The sequence below is a fragment of the Tiliqua scincoides genome, chromosome 2 (assembly GCF_035046505.1).
Source record: "Tiliqua scincoides isolate rTilSci1 chromosome 2, rTilSci1.hap2, whole genome shotgun sequence".
NCBI lineage: Eukaryota > Metazoa > Chordata > Lepidosauria > Squamata > Scincidae > Tiliqua > Tiliqua scincoides.
Window position 1 is genome coordinate 202,932,113 of NC_089822.1, and position 17,417 is coordinate 202,949,529.

Sequence of the window (17,417 nt, forward strand, 5' to 3'; positions counted from 1 at the left end):
TTGAAGTCCCCCATGATTACAGCCCTGTCCCTCCTTGTCACCTCCCTGATCTGTTTCCTCATTTCAAGGTCCCTGTCCGATTTCTGGTCTGGAGGATGATAGCATGCCCCCAGTATTCAGTCGCTGCACAAGCCTGGTAATTTAACCCAAAGAGATTGGGTTAAACTTGCCTGCCAAGTCTGGTACTCTTGTCACTATTAACTACCCACCTTTTACTGTTCTAGCATTTCCACTTTTTTATTTACATAAAATACATATGCAGTTAAAAAAACTCCTTGATAGCATCTAGCTAGTAGGCATGTCCCTAATACGCATGATGCTGGAGCAAGAAGAACAAAGAAGATTTTGCTCCTGATTTTTGGCTTAAAAAATATTTTAACTCTTGTTGTGGCTAGGCAGGCTTACCATGAAGCAAGAAACAAAACCAAAGTGGACCAATTGGAAAATGCACCAGAATAGCAGCAGCTTTTGAGACAACTTTGGTTGCAATGTTAAAATTCTGTCCTACATCTGAAGTGTACGTTCAGGGCAGAAGCAGCTGCATACAGAATTCTGAAGCTCTCTTCATGAAATAGGCTGGGAAGGGTTTAGCTCAGAATAATTCATAGGCTTAGTCATAGTGTCTTAGAGCACATACAGCGTTTGCTGGATCTGCTAACGAACTAAACACAGTACACTTGCAACATACACAATATCCTAGGAGAGTTGGAATGTGGAAAAACAGCAAGATAGCCTGAGCGATCTCTCAGCTTTCTTCCAAATGTAAAAATGCAGCTTAAAAATGGCACCTCTGCTAAGCACCAACTCAAACACAAATCCCTTTCCAACTCGCAAAATGTCATACATATTAACAGAAACTTTAAAAAGTAGAAACAAGTCGTTCTAACCAAACTTCTACTCAAATCATTTCCAAAAAGACAACTGAATGTGGCAATTCTCACTTAAATGTCTTTAGTGGTCATACACTCAAATTATGTTTTCAGCTCAGCCTGATTCATGGACTTTGATTCATGGACTATCACAGTCATCTCTAGAGGCCAATTTGCCATCATATCAGAGTTACCTAAATTTTAATTTCATCGTATTTCAGTTAATTTTTTGGATGGAATACATAACTGTTCTAATCCTGTGCATGTTAAAAAAATAAAGTCAGACCTTTGATGTCTGATTTTAAAATAAAATCAGATCTTTGATGTCAAAAACAAACATTTAATGGCAGCCATCAGCCTTGTTCTTAAAAAGGTGCCAGACCTGTACGCTATGCAATAGGAGAAGACACACTGCCTTAATGCACTGTCAAAGATGCAAACCCAACTCACTACAGAATAAGCTATTTACTAGAACTCTGTCTACAAAATGAGGGAAAGCCCTATCCTATGCTGGAATGGGCCAGCCAGCTGGCCTGAGCTGTATCCAGCACAGGGTTTGAGGTCCATCCCACGCAACTTGGAGTAAGGGGATTTATTTCCCCCTTACCTGTGTCACACAACAGCCACCTCAATGGGGCTACTCGGATCTGTATCAGCAAAATTGCTAGCACAAATTCTGCAGCACAGTGTAAAGCCAGGCTGCTCGAGAGGGGTTTAGCATCCTGCCCGAGAGGCCACCCTAGGGCCCGTTCCACTCACCTGCCTACCATGAAATGCCCTCCCCTGCCCTCTCAACCCCCTGGTTGGTGCAGACTTACCTTCCCAGAGCATAATGGAGGCTGAATTTGGCCTCTGCGGGCCAGTGCGCATCCTTGCGCTAGCCTCACCGACTCATTGAAGACATGCTTTACATCATAAGAACAGCCCCACTGGATCCGGCCATAGGCCCATCTAGTCCAGCTTCCTGTATTTCACAGCGCCCCACCAAATGCCCCAGGGAGCACACCAGATAACAAGAGACCTGCATCCTGGTGCCCTCCCTTGCATCTGACATAGCCCATTTCTAAAATCAGGAGGTTGCACCTACACATCATGGCTTCTAACCCGTAATAGATTTTTCCTCCAGAAACTTGTCCAATCCCCCTTTTAAAGGCATCTAGGCCAGATGCCGTCACCACATCCTGTGGCAAGGAGTTCCACAGTCCAACCACACGCTGAGTAAAGAAATATTTTATTTTGTCTGTCCTAACTCTCCCAACACTCAATTTTAGTGGATGTCCCCTGGTTCAGGTGTTATGTGAAAGTGTAAAGAGCATATCTCTATCCACTTTATCCTTCCCATGCATAATTTTATGTGTCTCAATCATGTCCCCCCTCAGGTGTCTCTTTTCTAGGCTGAAGAGGCCCAAACACTGTAGCCTTTCCTCATAAGGAAGATGCCCCAGCCCAGTAATCATCTTAGTCGCTCTCTTTTGCAGCTTTTCCATTTCCACTATGTCCTTTTTGAGATGTGGCGACCAGAAGTGGACGCAATACTGCAGGTGTGGCCTTACCATAGATTTGTACAATGGCATTATAATACTAGCCGTTTTGTTCTCAATACCTTTTCTAATGATCCCAAGACGTGCCTTAGAGTCCTGGGCAAGTGCAACTGAATTGCGCCGGCCCAAAGAGTGCTCTGCCCTCTGAAGCATATACCTTCCTACCATGTCAGTTTCTTAATAATTACCAGTATTACTGAGAAAGAGAACATAAAAAAGGGCATTAGAGAGAGCACTGAAATCTCAAAAACCAGGAAAATCGTACAGTTCACACTTTGTATTTGTCAGAATAGGGTAAAAGGGAAAAAACAGCACAAGTTTCAATATTTTGGAATAATCTAGTACTCTTCACATTGAAGGATCACTAGCCTAGTTTCCAGTGGTTTAATCCCGTGTCAACTTTGCCAGGCCCCATATTTTTTTACACCAGCATCTTACATATTATGTGTTGAAACTTGCAATACCATGAGATCTATTCAAAAATAGCAATCACCACATCATCTCTCACTTTTTCAGTCTTTAAGATATGAAATCAGAAGACATCCGTAAGTGCTTTTTGCTTGTAGAGAACAGAAGCAAAGACACAGTTATAAGGAAATTGGGTGTACCTTAAGAGTAGAACACAACATCTCCATCTCAGATGCTGCTTTCTGGAGTGATTCAATGGTGGCATTACGCACATCTAGAGTCTCCCTCAGTGTGTCCACAAGAGACTGGTAATCACGTTTCTCTTTCTCTGAAAGAAAACACTATAATAGTACTCAGAACCAACTACCCCGAAGTGCTACAGGTCTCAGGATTGGTGTAGGTTTGGGCCCAAACAAGGAGCAAAGCAGAATGAATTTTAGAGAGCTAGAAATTGTTTGGAAATTCATTGGTTTTAGACACCACTATATTTGATGTGTTAGAAAAACATGCTACATCAAGTTGTTTCAAACTCTAGTAAGCTTCAAGCCTTTATCCAATACAAGGAACAGCAATGTGCTCTCTTCAAAGTTTGTTCAGTACCAACACTAGCACACTAGCTCTCCCCCACCACCCAAACATCAAAACAAGCTCGGGTACAATGGAACTGCTGTGCAGGGAATCAACATTAACCATAAGTGAAGCACTGCAAGATTAATAAAATGTTGATGCCCAACTTTGGAAGGTGCCGTTTTCTCTTCCCTCAGTGTGAATCCTTGTGTGCTGTGTATATGCTTAGATAAGACTGTCAAGATACTGCTGTGAACAGCGAGTCAGTGCTGACATGCAGAACAATTATACTGCTGTATTGTTAGGCTTCTATTTTTGTCACTCACTTTCACCATGGATTGTGCTCTTGGGTGAGAGAGTCAAATCTACTTGGTTTAATTCCTGCATAACACTCATTGCCCCAGTTTATGTATATATATTTGGTTCCTTCATTCGTACATGTGCGGGGAATGCAAACAGTCCATTGTGGAAGAGAGTTGCTTGGGAACAAAAAGTTCTCCCTGGTTGCTTTCTTCAAACCTTTTCATTCACTGCAATCTCATGTTTTAAGACTTATGCCATTCAAATTGAGTGGCGCTTTCCTTTCACTTCTTATGACTCACATTTCAAGTCAAGCTGCCTAGAGACAATGCTTTAAATCCACCGACAAAGTCTCCAGGGCTTTTACTTGCCTTTCTCCATTAAACATTTCTAAAATTAAAGTTACCACACTCTGTAAAACAGTGGGGAAAATGGAAGTACATGAGCTGTCATCACATGGACCATCATTTGGACAGCTGAGTGAATCCCCTTCTTCCCCCCCACCACTCCCAATTTCCTATTTTACTTTGTTTTCTGTCATATATAACACTGCTGCAATTTTTCATTATGTTAGGCAAGCCGCCCTGGGTCCCGTTAGGGAGAAGGGCGGGATAAAAATAAAGTTTTATTATTATTATTATTATGAGTTTCCTGACAAAATAGGCATTAATTAGAACAGTCTCACTGACCTCAGCTGTGTTGTGTACAATCCCTGTAACTGAGCATATCCTTTGGATCCTCATCAGCAAGGGGCTCAAAGCATTTCAGAAGCTTCCCTTCGCATGAAGAGTTTGGGGACAAAAGCAGCTTCATTTTTCCACCCTAAACACAGCTTTGTGGCCCAAACTAAAGCCATTGTGCATATCCTGTAGCCAGTTTCCTCACAGATCTTAATGAAGCTCCGGTCCCTATCCACTCCCATTGTACAACTCACCTTTCATGGATAGCTGTGCTTTCACCCTGTCCAGTTCATTCTGAAATGCAGTGCAGAGCGAACATATTTAGATTGCAGCATAACAAAATGACCACAGTTTAATATATCACATTCAAGTTATCCTATGTCATCTCCATCCCTAAACATTTTGCTTCAGAATGAACTAAACAAGTTACATACAGAACTGATATCCATGACAGACTCTGGTATTAATCTAGAACTGGGGGAGTGCCATAAAGTTGGCAAAAATTCAAGAGCAAATGGGATTAAGAGAAAAAAAATCTCAGTCTTGTCTTACCCTTGTCTGTCTTGTTTCTCACACTGTCATTTTGTTTCTGTTAAACTTTAGAAGTCTCACAGGAAAAACACCATGGAAGAATTTCTGCATTATTTTGACATAATAAGGTAGAGCTCCTGCCAGACGGAATTTGATTCCCAAATATATTTTTAACTAATATTTGTAGCCAATGGATAACACACTGAAGTGCAAGAATGCTACAAAACTATTGTTTTTCATAGTCCAATTAGCAATTTGCAAATGTATCTAGATAGAGATATGGTGAAGGGTTCCAGAATCAGACCATAAAGCTTTGTTTGTTGTACATTCAACTCAGAACAGTAGCTGAATGAAATGGCAGTGGTGAACTGATTGGCACCAAGTTGGGGGAAGAGGTGCCAAGTGAGCACCCAAGGGATTGTTGTAACAGCTGGCAGTATTCAATTCTGAAGTATGCAGTGTGCTTTCAGAATTTATAGTTTCCTTGCCGGCATCAACAACATGGATGACAATTCCCCCCCCCCCCCACTAGGATAGCTGCTTCCTAACAGGATAGGTACTGGGAGAAGGCTGGCTGGCTGAGGGGAGCAACATCTAGTGGTTCACACTCAAGCACCCCTTCCTCCTATTCATTTCTCCTTTTTACTGAGTCAGCAACTTAGTAGGGAGGGAAACTAGTAGTTCTAGCCACTACCACCAATCCAGGCTAAAGATACTTGGTGGGGGGGGGGAGCAGATGGGAAAAAACTCCTGTCAGAAGAGCACAGAACAGCAGGGTATTTATTAAAAATCAAACTGCACTGGCGTCCATGAGCAATCAGACAACCTACTGCATTACCCATGAACGTTGACTAGGCAGAAAAAGGATCAAAAGATAAATCAGTTTCTTAAAATTCAGACGGAAAGGAACTAAACAAAATATGGGGAAAGGGGTAGAAAAAAAATACAAGCAAGCTGATGGAAAATCCTGTACTTGGCTGGATGGGCACAAGTGAAAAGTTTGATCAAATTAGATATATAGGCAACTCCCTGTATCTGTGGGATTCCGTTCCCCCCACACAGATACAGTTCCTGCTTCCTGTTCCTCCCTCTAGCATGCAGGATCCCTGCCTGCATGTTGCGTTCCGGTGTTCAGCAAGAAAATGAAAAGGAAAACTAAGGTAATGGGTCTGGGGGAGGGTGCGTGGACAACCAGATAAGTAAACCCACAGATATCAGATCTGCAGATACAGGGGGGAGCCTGTAGCAACAAGTAATGCCAAGCAGATGGGGCTGGGATGCTACTCAAGAGCAAAGGACACAAAACCCCAAACTGTTGCATCTAAACCAGTCAAGTTTGTAGGCTGGCTTTGAGTGAAAAAAACCAATTCCCTAAATGTGTCTAGCTAGAAACGCGGTCCCTTCTGCTTACTACTTTACATTGTCCCAGGAATCAGAGTCCCTGCACTTACAGGTGGGTGCATCTTCTGTAAACCAATACTAGATTTCACAGCAGACTGAGCAGAAACACACCTGAGTATCCCTGTGCTAAGTTTGATGATATCATAGGAGGAGCAGAACCCATTGGACACTCTATCTAACCCCTCTATGTAGACAAACAGGTTTGGCTGACCAGTTTGTAGGTGCATTCTAATCTCAGTAGGAGGCTTAGCTACTCCAGACATGAAGGACTCACACAATCCACAAAAGCAAACAGCTGTGCGGTCATGGCATTTGAAACAAAAAACAAAGGTTACTAAAGGAACATATCCCAACAGCTTCTTAGGTTGAAGAGCCAGCACAGAGTTTCTAAGAATGTTAGATGTCCAATAATAAGCAAGCACGCAAGCACACAGATTCATCACACTACCCTTTATTTCAGATATCTCTAGGAGGAACCCACTGCCCCACACAAAAGGCTCAGAAAACCCTGAATAGCATCAAGGTCGCATGAGGCTGACAAGGGATGGTAGACAAGAGGGACACTAACTGAAGTGTAATGATGACAGCAATAAATGCCAATATGTTACTGAAAGTGTTTTTGCAAAGACAACATTATTAAGATAACAGCCTGCCGTTCATTAGGAAGCCTAGAATATTGTGTGGTTTCCTGGAATCTCATTAGCTATAATAAAGATATTGACCAAAACAGGCAAAAGAACAAAAAAGGAAAACCAGGCATGTCTTCTCAGTCAATAAGGACCTGACAAACATTGCAAGAAGTAAAATATGATTGTTTAGAAACAATATGGAGATGAACTCAAAGAGCAAAGTGCATGTTTTTCATTTTTTAAGATCTCCTTACCCAATCTGATAGCATTACCAAGAATGCACACAGCATGCTTTCCTCTCTCTTTCAGAGAAGGGAAGGAGAGAGAAACCATGCTTCACAGAAAGGCCAACAGTGTAGTTTAGGCAACAGTTCAAAAGTTTACCATAAGGAGCATGGCCAGCTTAGCCATGAAGCAGCTGGACATGGCTTGTATCAGGGCTGGTGATGGGAGGAATGGCAGATTCAGGATGCTCTTCACATTTTCCTGCCACCTTCCTCCAGCCCACCGCAGACACAACTGCACTGGCTCGCTCCCCATTTACTAAATATGAGTGGGAATCATATCATCCCCTTCCCACCCCAAGCTCCATCTTCACACAGGGTTTAACGTTTAACGCCTAGTGAGGCATGGCTAGCCTCCAGGGGCATCACCAGGCATCTTGGGGAGAGAGGTGGCCGCAGCTGCTCTGCTCAGGGGCAGGTGCTGCCTCCTGACTTGCTGCTTTTCCGAGGCGGAGAACCAGGTGGTTGGAGCAGCATGAGGTGAGGTGGGTGGGGCAGTGTGAAACATGGTGGGGGGAGGTGGGAGAGAAGGCTGACTGGGCAGGCAGAGGTGTCGCATCTCCAAGGGCTACATTTCCCAGTGTGCCCCTCGCCCTGGGCATCCTCGGATTGGTCAAGGCTGGAGGAGAGAGTGCGGAGGTGCTGCATCTCATCAGCACAGGGCTGCTCCTGGCAGGCTTCAAACTGGGAGGGAAGAGTAAGTACAGGCAGTGCAGCACTTTCCTCTGCTCCTAGTGGGGGGGGGGGTGTCCAAATGCCCCAGCCTGCATCCCTCCATCTTGCCTGGGGGAACAGGGGTGGCATCTGCATGCTGGGTGTATATGTGAGCAGCCCCCGTCTACTCTGGGGTGAGTTGTAATCTTGCTGTATGTGACTGCAATCCTTTCCACACTTTCCTGGGAGTAAGTCCCACTGACTCAAATGGGACTTACTTCTGAGTAGACCTACATAGGCTTGGGGTCTGTGTCAGCTCTTCCCCCCCTCCAAAAAAGAAAAAAAAGCCACTCTTGATGGCTTTGTCTCCAAAAATTGATTAAAAATAAAAATCCCCATTCCTTTTTAGCCATTCCCCTTTTTCCTCCTCCTCCTTTTTTTTTTTGGGGGGGGGGTACTCTGTTGGCTGCTATTGTAAGACAAAAGGCACAATCCTAGCTAGGTCTACTCAGAAGTAAGTCCTATTGTGTTCAATGGGACTTACTCCCAGGAAAGTGGGGTTAGGATTCCAGCCAAACAGTCTCTAGGTCTCAGTTTGCATCAGTTTGCAATTAGCAGATACACACAAAACAAAGTCTTCCCCTCCCCCAGCAGATTCATCACTTCCCCCTCCCTTTCCAAAACCCTCCAGGTGTGCTGCTAACAAATTCAGGGCACAATCCTAACCAGGTCTACTCAGAAGTAAGTCCTATTTTGTTCAATGGGGCTTACTCTCAGGTAAGTTTGGTTAGGATTGCAGCCTCAGAGTGCTGGCAGCCTTGTTTCTCATGTATAATTGTAACACCTTCATTCCCATTTTGGGGGTAACTGAGGGGAGCCTTGGCCAATGGCTACAAGGACTGGGGAAGCGCGAGCCGGAAAAGTTTGAGAACCACTGGTTTAAAGGAATGCGTGTCTTTTAAACTTTAAACCTTGTGTGAAATCAGGGCACACTGAGGTGGGAAGAAGAGCTTTTGGAGGGGAAAAGGGGTACATGTGCCCCCTGCAAACGTGGGCAAGTCAGAAAGCAGACCTGGTTGGGAAACCCATGGGAGAAAAAAAGTCACAGCTCCAAATGAAGCACAAAGGAAGCAGTGGGAACCCAGACTATAGGGCATTACTACTTGCCCACATATAGTTAGGGATGCTTCATATCCTCAGGGTGTCACATTCAGAAAGATCTGGCTTTCAACTTTTGACACGTTAAAGCAACTCTTGGCCTCAACTCTATGTTCAGTGTCCATTAATACAGTCAATCGCTTTCTAGATATGTTAGCACAAACCATTCATTTGTAAAGTCTTCCCACATTTCTTTTGCTAATAGCCCCAACGTTTAGCTAAAGATCACAAAACCATATTTTTGTTGAAATGGATATGCATTAGACTCTCAGAGACTTTATCAATAGCTTTCCATTACTGAAATGGTCACCTATGGGAACAGCACATTTAAAGAAACCCTTACAAATGTAAAGACAGTTTTAATGTGCTTATATACATACATCTATACCTGTTGTCATGGCAATGACAAGTACAATATCCACTGCACATGCCAACTTTAAACACAAGGGGGTAGAAGAGTCTCATTATATCAAGGTCATCGGAGGGTTGAATTTTGCTTTTAATGGTTTCAGGACCAGTATTTCAGGACCAGCATTAGTTAAAAACTAATGTCAAAAGTACAGAGCACTATAATGTCATCATTTTGTATTAAGGCCTTTTCATTGCCATAATGGAACTGAACAATTCAGGTAGAGTCCTAAACTAACATCTTCAATATTCTCTAAAGATATAATAGGATATTATTATTATTTTATTAAGAGTGCAGATTTACTTACTGTGTAGTCTTGGAACCATTATATATCTTTATATTATGCACACACCACAATCCAATTTTATTTCATTTAAATGCTTTTCTCCTGTTGTGAAGCTAAAGGCTCACAGCAGAAGCTGACTGATTACACAGAGTAACCGAAAAAACATGCCAAGAGATGTCAAATGCATAGTATAATCTGACAGTATTCCTTAAACAGCCTCCCCAAAATGAGTGTTGCAAAAATTGCAAACTACTCTTTGCTCATGTCTGCAGACAACTCAAATGGCAGATATTCTTTCCAATTGCCACTCTTTAACATAGTTTGGGTATCCCGTTCAGCACAATATTTGAGGGCATTAGGAAGAAGCTTGCAAAACAAAAGCCAGTTAAAAAGGAATGCAGGCCCTCTGTGCAATCAAGTCCAAAATGGCAATAAATCAGAGGAAAAAGGAGTTTTTTCTCTATCTCAGCCTGGCTCTAAAATGGAAGTATTTTAAAAACTGAATATAACAAGCAGGTCATGTCAAGTCTAACAGATACATGCTTACTTCTGCAAGCCCATAAGAATAGAAAAAGATGTACTTTTGATTCTATCTTACCTAGTGATAGCAAGTATCTACAGAGGAGGGGGCAAGAGGTGTTTTATTAACCCAGATGATGGGTGCAAACCGCTACACATTAAATCAGCTAGCAAACCTGTACACTTTCCACATCCAGCGCTGAATGTTCCTCCAGGGCAACATCAAAGAACAGTTTGTTAATGATGTGTCTTTTGCCAACCTACATATAACACAGGAAAGAACAAGGGAATGTCTATGATAATACAGATATGTATTGCCAGACAATGAAAATACTGACATCTCAGAAGATACAAGATCAAAATTAGGTTTCCCCACCCCCGATTTAAAAACAAGAATATTGCTTATTGCTTGCACTGACTGCATCATCAGTGTTCTACAGTAGAGGAAGACTTTGAGAAATGACAGCCATTTTAGGGAATCTCAGTGTGCCCCATCTAGGGCATTGTAGTGACACCTGATCACAGAAGACACACTTCACACAGATACTGCCATTATAAGATCCCTTGGCTCATCATTTCAGCAACAGACTTTCCAAATGTGCAATTCCAGCACAAGATTTTGGAATTTTGACAAAAGAAAAATTCCAAGCACCTTGGAATTGAGTGCAGTTTGTTCTCTGGCAGCTTCAGCTCAGCAGCTGAGGCTGAGTTCACACTGTGCCAAATCAAAGTACGAGCTGCTTGCTTTATAAAAAAACAAACCACTGAAATTGAATTTGATAGCTCTCTTCACCTCCCCCATGCAGCTACAGCTTTGTGTTTTAAGTATTATATACAGTCATGACACCAGCTAATTGCATAGTTACTGCTACACAAGATGTTATTTTGTGATAACTCCATGGTAACCCAGAGATGCATGAGGCAGTGAAGAATAGAGGGAATCAACAAGTCAGAAGGGCAACAAGGGCCAAGACCTGGCAAGAGTATAATAAGGCAATGCACAACCCAACACCTGTAAACTGCTGCTCCCTTGAAATGCTATATGGCAAATAAAACTGCAGAGGGTAACATCAAAAGCCCTAACTCTTCCAATTAACAGAGTGCATCATGCTACAGTCGCTATTTCCAAGGACTCATTTAAGTACAGTGTATAGCCAAGGGCTTGCCATGCATGTATGCAGTCATGTTTCCATGACAGACTGCTTCCCCCTCTCCTTAGTGGGAGTTTCAAAAAGCTGATTATGACAACACATTGCTCAAGAAATACAAGCCTGAAGCCAACTGCAGTTAGTTGCAAAGGTAGCCAGATCGTGGATTAAGTTCAGAAATTTCAATAAGGGTAGAACTCAAAAATAATGATGCTTATACTAATAATTAGCACTTATAAAACACTTCGAGTGTACTAAGTGCTTCACACACATTACCCTGATGTTGTCCTTACAAAATCCTGTAAGTACATACTATTATTACGCCCATGCCACAACTAGCACTGAGCAAGAGGCGACCTAGAGAGTTTATGGCAGAAGCGAGATCAATTGGAGAGTCTTAACTTGTATCTTAGCCACTGTGCTACATTAGCTCAAAGTTCTGTAGCAGCTGAATGCTGGTTTTGTAATGCTGAAGCTGTTCCAGAGTGAAAGCAATGAAATCTATAGAGCATATGTCACCTAATGTATATAGTCTAATGCAGTGGTTCTCAAACTTTTAGCACTCACTTTTTAGAATGAGAATCAGTCAGGACCCACCAGAAGTGATGTCATGACCGGAAGTGACATCATCAAGCAGGAAGAGTTTTAACAATTCTAGGCTGCAATCCTACCCACACTTACCCAGGAGTAAGTTCCATTTACTATCATTGTTAAAAGCATATATATAGTAGCCTGTTCAAAGTACAGGTCTGTAACATTTCCCCAAATGCAGTCACATACCAGGGTAGCATCAAGTCTAATATATTAAAAATAAAATATTGAAATGAATGGGGACCCACCTGAAATTGGCTTGTGACTCACCTAGTGGGTCCTGACCCACAGTTGGAGAAACACTGGCCTAATGTTTAGCAATACTTAGCACAAGAGAAGCAATGAGAACAATCAGTCCCATGGTACACATATACTAGAACCGTTGACCCCATACTTTTGAGAGGAGACCAGATGAGACAGTTGATGGGTCCTCTCTCGAACATCTTTCCTCAACTCTTCACTTCATCAATCATTCCCCTGCCCAGAGTTGGGAGTGAACCCATTGCAGTAGTCACTCCTGGAGACTGGACATTACTGCAAGCTTCAGGGTCCAACCCTATTCAACTTTCCAGCACTGGTACAGCTGCAATGCAGCCCAGAGATAAAGGAACAGATGTTCCCTTACCTTAAGGAGGCCTCTGTGACTGCCATCCCACCAAAGGTTGCAGAGTAGGTCCCATTGGCACCATTGCACTAGCCCTGGAAAATTGGATAGGATTGGGCCCTCAGTTAGGTATAGTAAGAGTCCTGTGATACTGATTCATGAATGTAATGTTTTACAATCATTTTGTCATTCATGCTTTTAATAAGCCTATAAGTTAGGTAACTTGTTGCCAGTTTAAAAATGGATAGGCTTCAGCCTTTGTTCCCCAAAGTCACACAGTGGGACTGAAGTGGATTTAATTTTTTTTTTAAATTCAATTCTTCCACCCCATAGGGCCCACACAGGCAACTTACAACAAATATTAAAAACTAACAATATTACAGCTAAAGTATCTATGAGATTTTTAAAAAACTATATATTTTAGAAAAACACACACATCAATTGTTCAAAAAAACAAGCAATCTCATAAACAAAAAATAATATTGGGGTGGAGGGGAGAAGGATCTTTACCCTTTGTTTAAATATCACCAGAGAGAGAACCCTCCACATCAACTGAGTGAATAAGTTCTGTAATTTGGTGCCACCAATGAAAAGGCCTGTCTCTCATTCCTGCCAGTTGTGCTTCACCAGGGGGCAGACTCAGAAGGGAGGTCTTATAAATAGAAAGAAATGCATGAACAAGTTACCTTCAGATATCCAGATCCTAAGCTGTGTATAGTGTTAAAGGTAACAACTAGCACCTTGAATTGGGCCTGGAAGTATACCAACAACCAGTACAATTGTAGAGCACAGGAGTAATGTGGTCAGACCAACAAACCCCAGAAAGATCTGGACTGCTGCATACTGCCTCACAACACTATCATAAATAAGAAGAGAAAGCATTGTGTAGGTTAAAAAAGTGAGAATTTTTTTCAATAAGGACTAAGGCACCAAAGACTTACCTGGATTCTGCACTGTGGACAAGTTCGACTTGGTGCTGTATCAAACCACTGAAGGAGGCTAGGGAAAAAATGACGACATTTAGAATAAATACCAACAAATGAATGCTTACAACAAGAACTTCTTGACAAGAATCACACAAGCAAGTATGAAAGGTGATGGGAAACCCAAACCTAACTAATGCTGGTACAGTGGGGCTGCCAGGCCCACACTGTATACAGAGTTGGAATTTTGCCTTCAGGAGGTATCCTAGGGATAAGGGAACATTTGTTCCCTTATGTAGCACTTCAGCCTGCTCAATGGGGCTACTTGGATCTGTGCCAGCTATTTAGCTGAAGAACCAAGTAGCCCCATGTTGGACTTTCATGCCTGGGACAGGGGTTAGGATATGGCAGAGGCCTCACTGCCATCCCCGCCCCCTCCCAGGTCAAAAGTGCTCCTCCCTGTGGACTCCTCTGCAGGGCTCCCTGCACCTCAAAACAGTTAAAAATAACAATCGTGACCCACTTGCGAGTTGTGATCATGAAACCAGAAGTAGGTTGCAATCACTATTTTTAATGTTTATGAGGTGCAGGAAGCCATGCAAAAGGGTCTGCAGGGCTCCTTGCCTTCAGCGGATGCCAGTGCTGGCATAGGTAAGTGCCAAAAACCCCTCTATCCCTGGCAGTGTGTGATTGTGGCAATTGTTACTGCCATCTCTCTGCCCCCGCAAAGACTTAGAGTGGTTCTCAAACTCCTGGAGAGTTTGAGAACCACTACAGTAGATACTCCAATACTGTTTGACATACAATAATGCCCTCCCTCCACAGCACCACAATGTCAACCACCCAAAAAAGCAGGCCTCGGGCTGCAATCCTAGGCATATTTCTCTGAGAGTGTCCCACTGAATATAGTGAGACTTACTTTTGAATAAGCATGCATAAGAGTGTTCCTCTGGTCATCTTTATAATTGAAAGAGAAAGATTGCACAGAGCAAGATGAGCTAATCAAGAAAAAGAAATGTTGTCAAGCATTATCTAATAGGATGTAAAGAAGAGTTGGGTAAAAAACCAATCAAGACAGTTACTCTGGTTCTTCCAGGACCTCTATCCAGTAGTGTTACTATTTACTTATACTCACCACAAATGGTGGAAAGTGTGTCCACAGTGAATAGCTGCCACATCTCTCTCATTGTCAAAAAAGTCAGAGCAGATGGTACAGTGGGCACGGATAGGCATCCTCTATAACTGCAACATCAAGGAAAAGATGCTAGGATTCAAGACTGGAGCCCTCTGACTTAAAGGAAACACAAGAGATCCTACCCAATAAGATAATAGTCACCATGTGAACATTTCTGAATACCACTTCCCACTCCATTATGAATAACTATCAATACATGCCATGCCATTTTCACTATCCTGTATTGCAGACTAGGTGACTAGAGACCCAATGCAGATGGCAGAAGTGGTAAAAGGGAACGTCATGAAAAACACCCCGCCCCCCACAAGATCCCTTCAGAAAAATGTTTAAAGGCAGAAAAATGGCTTCCTCCATTTCCATTTAGCACAAAAGAAACCCACCCCCAAATACACACACTCTCCCCTTCTCCCCTCATCTTTCTCCCATGGAGTGAAGGTATCCACTGAGCACCAGCACAGAGATTAAGAACCTTAACAAGAGGCATCAGGAGAAAAAAGAAAGAGGTATGATGAAAACCAGTGCGGCGTAGCAGTTAACACTGCACTGAAGCCAGGGAGACTTGAAGCACAATCCTATCCAACTTTCCTATCGAATCTATCCAACATGGCTCTGATGCAGCCATGCCAATGGGACAAGCGCTGCATCCTGTGGTGGGGAGGCAGTCATAGAGGCCTCCTCAAAGTAAGGGAACATTTGTTTGAGACTGCCCTGGTGCTGTTAACTTGGATATGATTGGGCCCTTGGGCTGCAATCCTATGCACACTTACCTGGAAGTCAGCCCCGTTGATTACAATGGGGACTTACTTGTCAGTAGATATGCATAAAACTGCGCTGCTGGGCTCAAATCACTGCTCATTTTCAAAGCTCAGATGCTGACTTTGGGCCAATCGCTCTTTCTCAACCTATCTTCCCTCACAGGGCTGTTCTGAGGAGAAAGGGAGGGCAGGATAAAGGGTGGGGCAGGGATGTGCGGCAGGTGTGGAGGCAGGTGAGCAGAGCCTTCCCACTGGAACCCTTTGAAAAGCGCTGCTTCGGGAGGTGCCCAAGCACCCACAAGCCATGTGCGGAGCAAGGGAGTGCAGAGCGCATGGGTTGTGGGTGCTTGGGCATCTCACACGGTGGCAGTGCTTTTCAAAGGGCTCTGGTGGGGAGGCACCTTCCTCCCCCCCAGAGTGCATCGGTGCCTCCCACAGCAGCAGCACCTCATGCTGCGACGGTGCTTTTTGAAGGACTCGGGGGGGGGGAGGCTCTGCCTCACCTGCCTCCCCACCCATCACACAGCCCTGGCGGGACGGACCTTTGGAGACAGGCTCCCCCGAAACAGCACAAAGCCTCTACCTGCGAAAGGGAGCCCCGGGCTGAGGAAGGAAAGCCTCCAAAGACGGGCCCGCCCTTCCAGTTCCAGGGGGGAGGAAGTACCACGCCAGCGCCTCCAGCCAGAGCGATGAAGCTGCGGACCAGCCTCACCGAGTTACCGGATTCAAATTTGGTTCCTTGCTCAGCTCCTTCCGGTAGGCGCCGGAAACGACGCCTTTGCGGGTGGCGCCTGAGGGAGCATTTCGGAGGGGAGGGGCCGCGAGGGCCGCGCGTTCGCCCCGCCCCGCCCCGAAGGGCGTGGCTAGAGGGAAGCTGAGGCGATAACGGTCCTTCGAGGGGGTTCCAAGGGTGGGGGAAGCGAGAGACAGGGGAACGCCCACTGGGGGCGGAGCTGAGTGGAAATGGGAGTCCAGGTCTACCCAGCAGCTAGATCTGGGCTCCATGTGCAGGCCAGAGCCCAGGTCTACCCACCCAGCAAACAGCCATAGAGCCCAGGTCTATCCTGCAGATAGATCTGGGCTCTGACTCCAGGCTGGAGCCCTGGTCTACCCACCTGGTTGTCCTGGCCTCTGGAGTGGAGAGAGTGCTCATGGCCCTCCCCAGACACAAGCAGTGGATCCGCCCTGGTAGACTGGGAGTCGGTCGTAGCAAGAGGTCCCTTGACCCTGTGTGGACGGATCCTGAGGGTGATATCTTTCCCCCCCCCCGCCCCATAAGCCAGGGAGGCAGCCTGCAGAACTGGGATCTCTGGCAACCAATTTGGCTGACAGCCCACTTTAGGGCTGCAGGGGTGGGTGGGGTATGGCTGACCCTCCCCTCTTGGCTCTCAGGCTTTTGTGGAGAAAAAATCCATTATGGGGTACAAGCCATGATGTGTATGCGCAACCTCCTGATTTTAGGAATGGGTTAAGTCAGAATGCCAGATGTAGGGGAGAGCACCAGGATGAGGTCTCTTGTTATCTGGTGTGCTCCCTGGGGCATTTGGTGGGCCGCTGTGAGATACAGGAAGCTGGACTAGATGGGCCTATGGCCTGATCCAGTGGGGCTGTTCTTATGTTCTTATGAGAACTGCCATCTGCCTAGGGCTGTGGGTGAGCTTCATTCTTCTTAGTGGGCTCTGATGAGAGAGCAACTGAAGAGCAGAATGAAAAAGAAAAGAGCCTGAGATGCCACAGTAGAAAAAGCTTGTAGATGGGGTAGGCACCTAACTACCAGTGCTGATCAGTGGCGTACACCAGGGGGCAATGGGGACAAATACCCCAAGCGGCAGGCTCCTCCCTGCTCCTCCCTGCCACTGGCTTGCTTCTGTGGTCCAGAACTGCACCAACAGTGGCTGTGCTCCTGCAGCCACTGTTGACACAGTTCCGCGCTGATCTGAGGGCCACCCTCTTCTCCCCCCTTTC

At 44.6% G+C, this 17,417-nt stretch overlaps 1 protein-coding gene across 2 annotated transcripts in view; it reads right to left on the minus strand.

Moving 5' to 3' along the window:
* Positions 1-16,145, minus strand: part of TRAIP (TRAF interacting protein) — a 32,794-nt gene extending 16,649 nt beyond the window's left edge. For both annotated transcript variants that reach the window (XM_066616359.1, XM_066616358.1), the window contains exons 1-6: positions 16,036-16,145; positions 14,638-14,744; positions 13,521-13,578; positions 10,413-10,496; positions 4,620-4,659; positions 3,019-3,146 (exon numbers count right to left, since the gene is read on the minus strand). In XM_066616359.1, coding sequence (XP_066472456.1) covers positions 3,019-3,146; positions 4,620-4,659; positions 10,413-10,496; positions 13,521-13,578; positions 14,638-14,735 — 408 coding nt within the window. In that variant the 5' untranslated portion in view covers positions 14,736-14,744; positions 16,036-16,145. The remainder of the gene's footprint in view (positions 1-3,018; positions 3,147-4,619; positions 4,660-10,412; positions 10,497-13,520; positions 13,579-14,637; positions 14,745-16,035) is intronic.
* Positions 16,146-17,417: the final 1,272 nt, after the last annotated feature.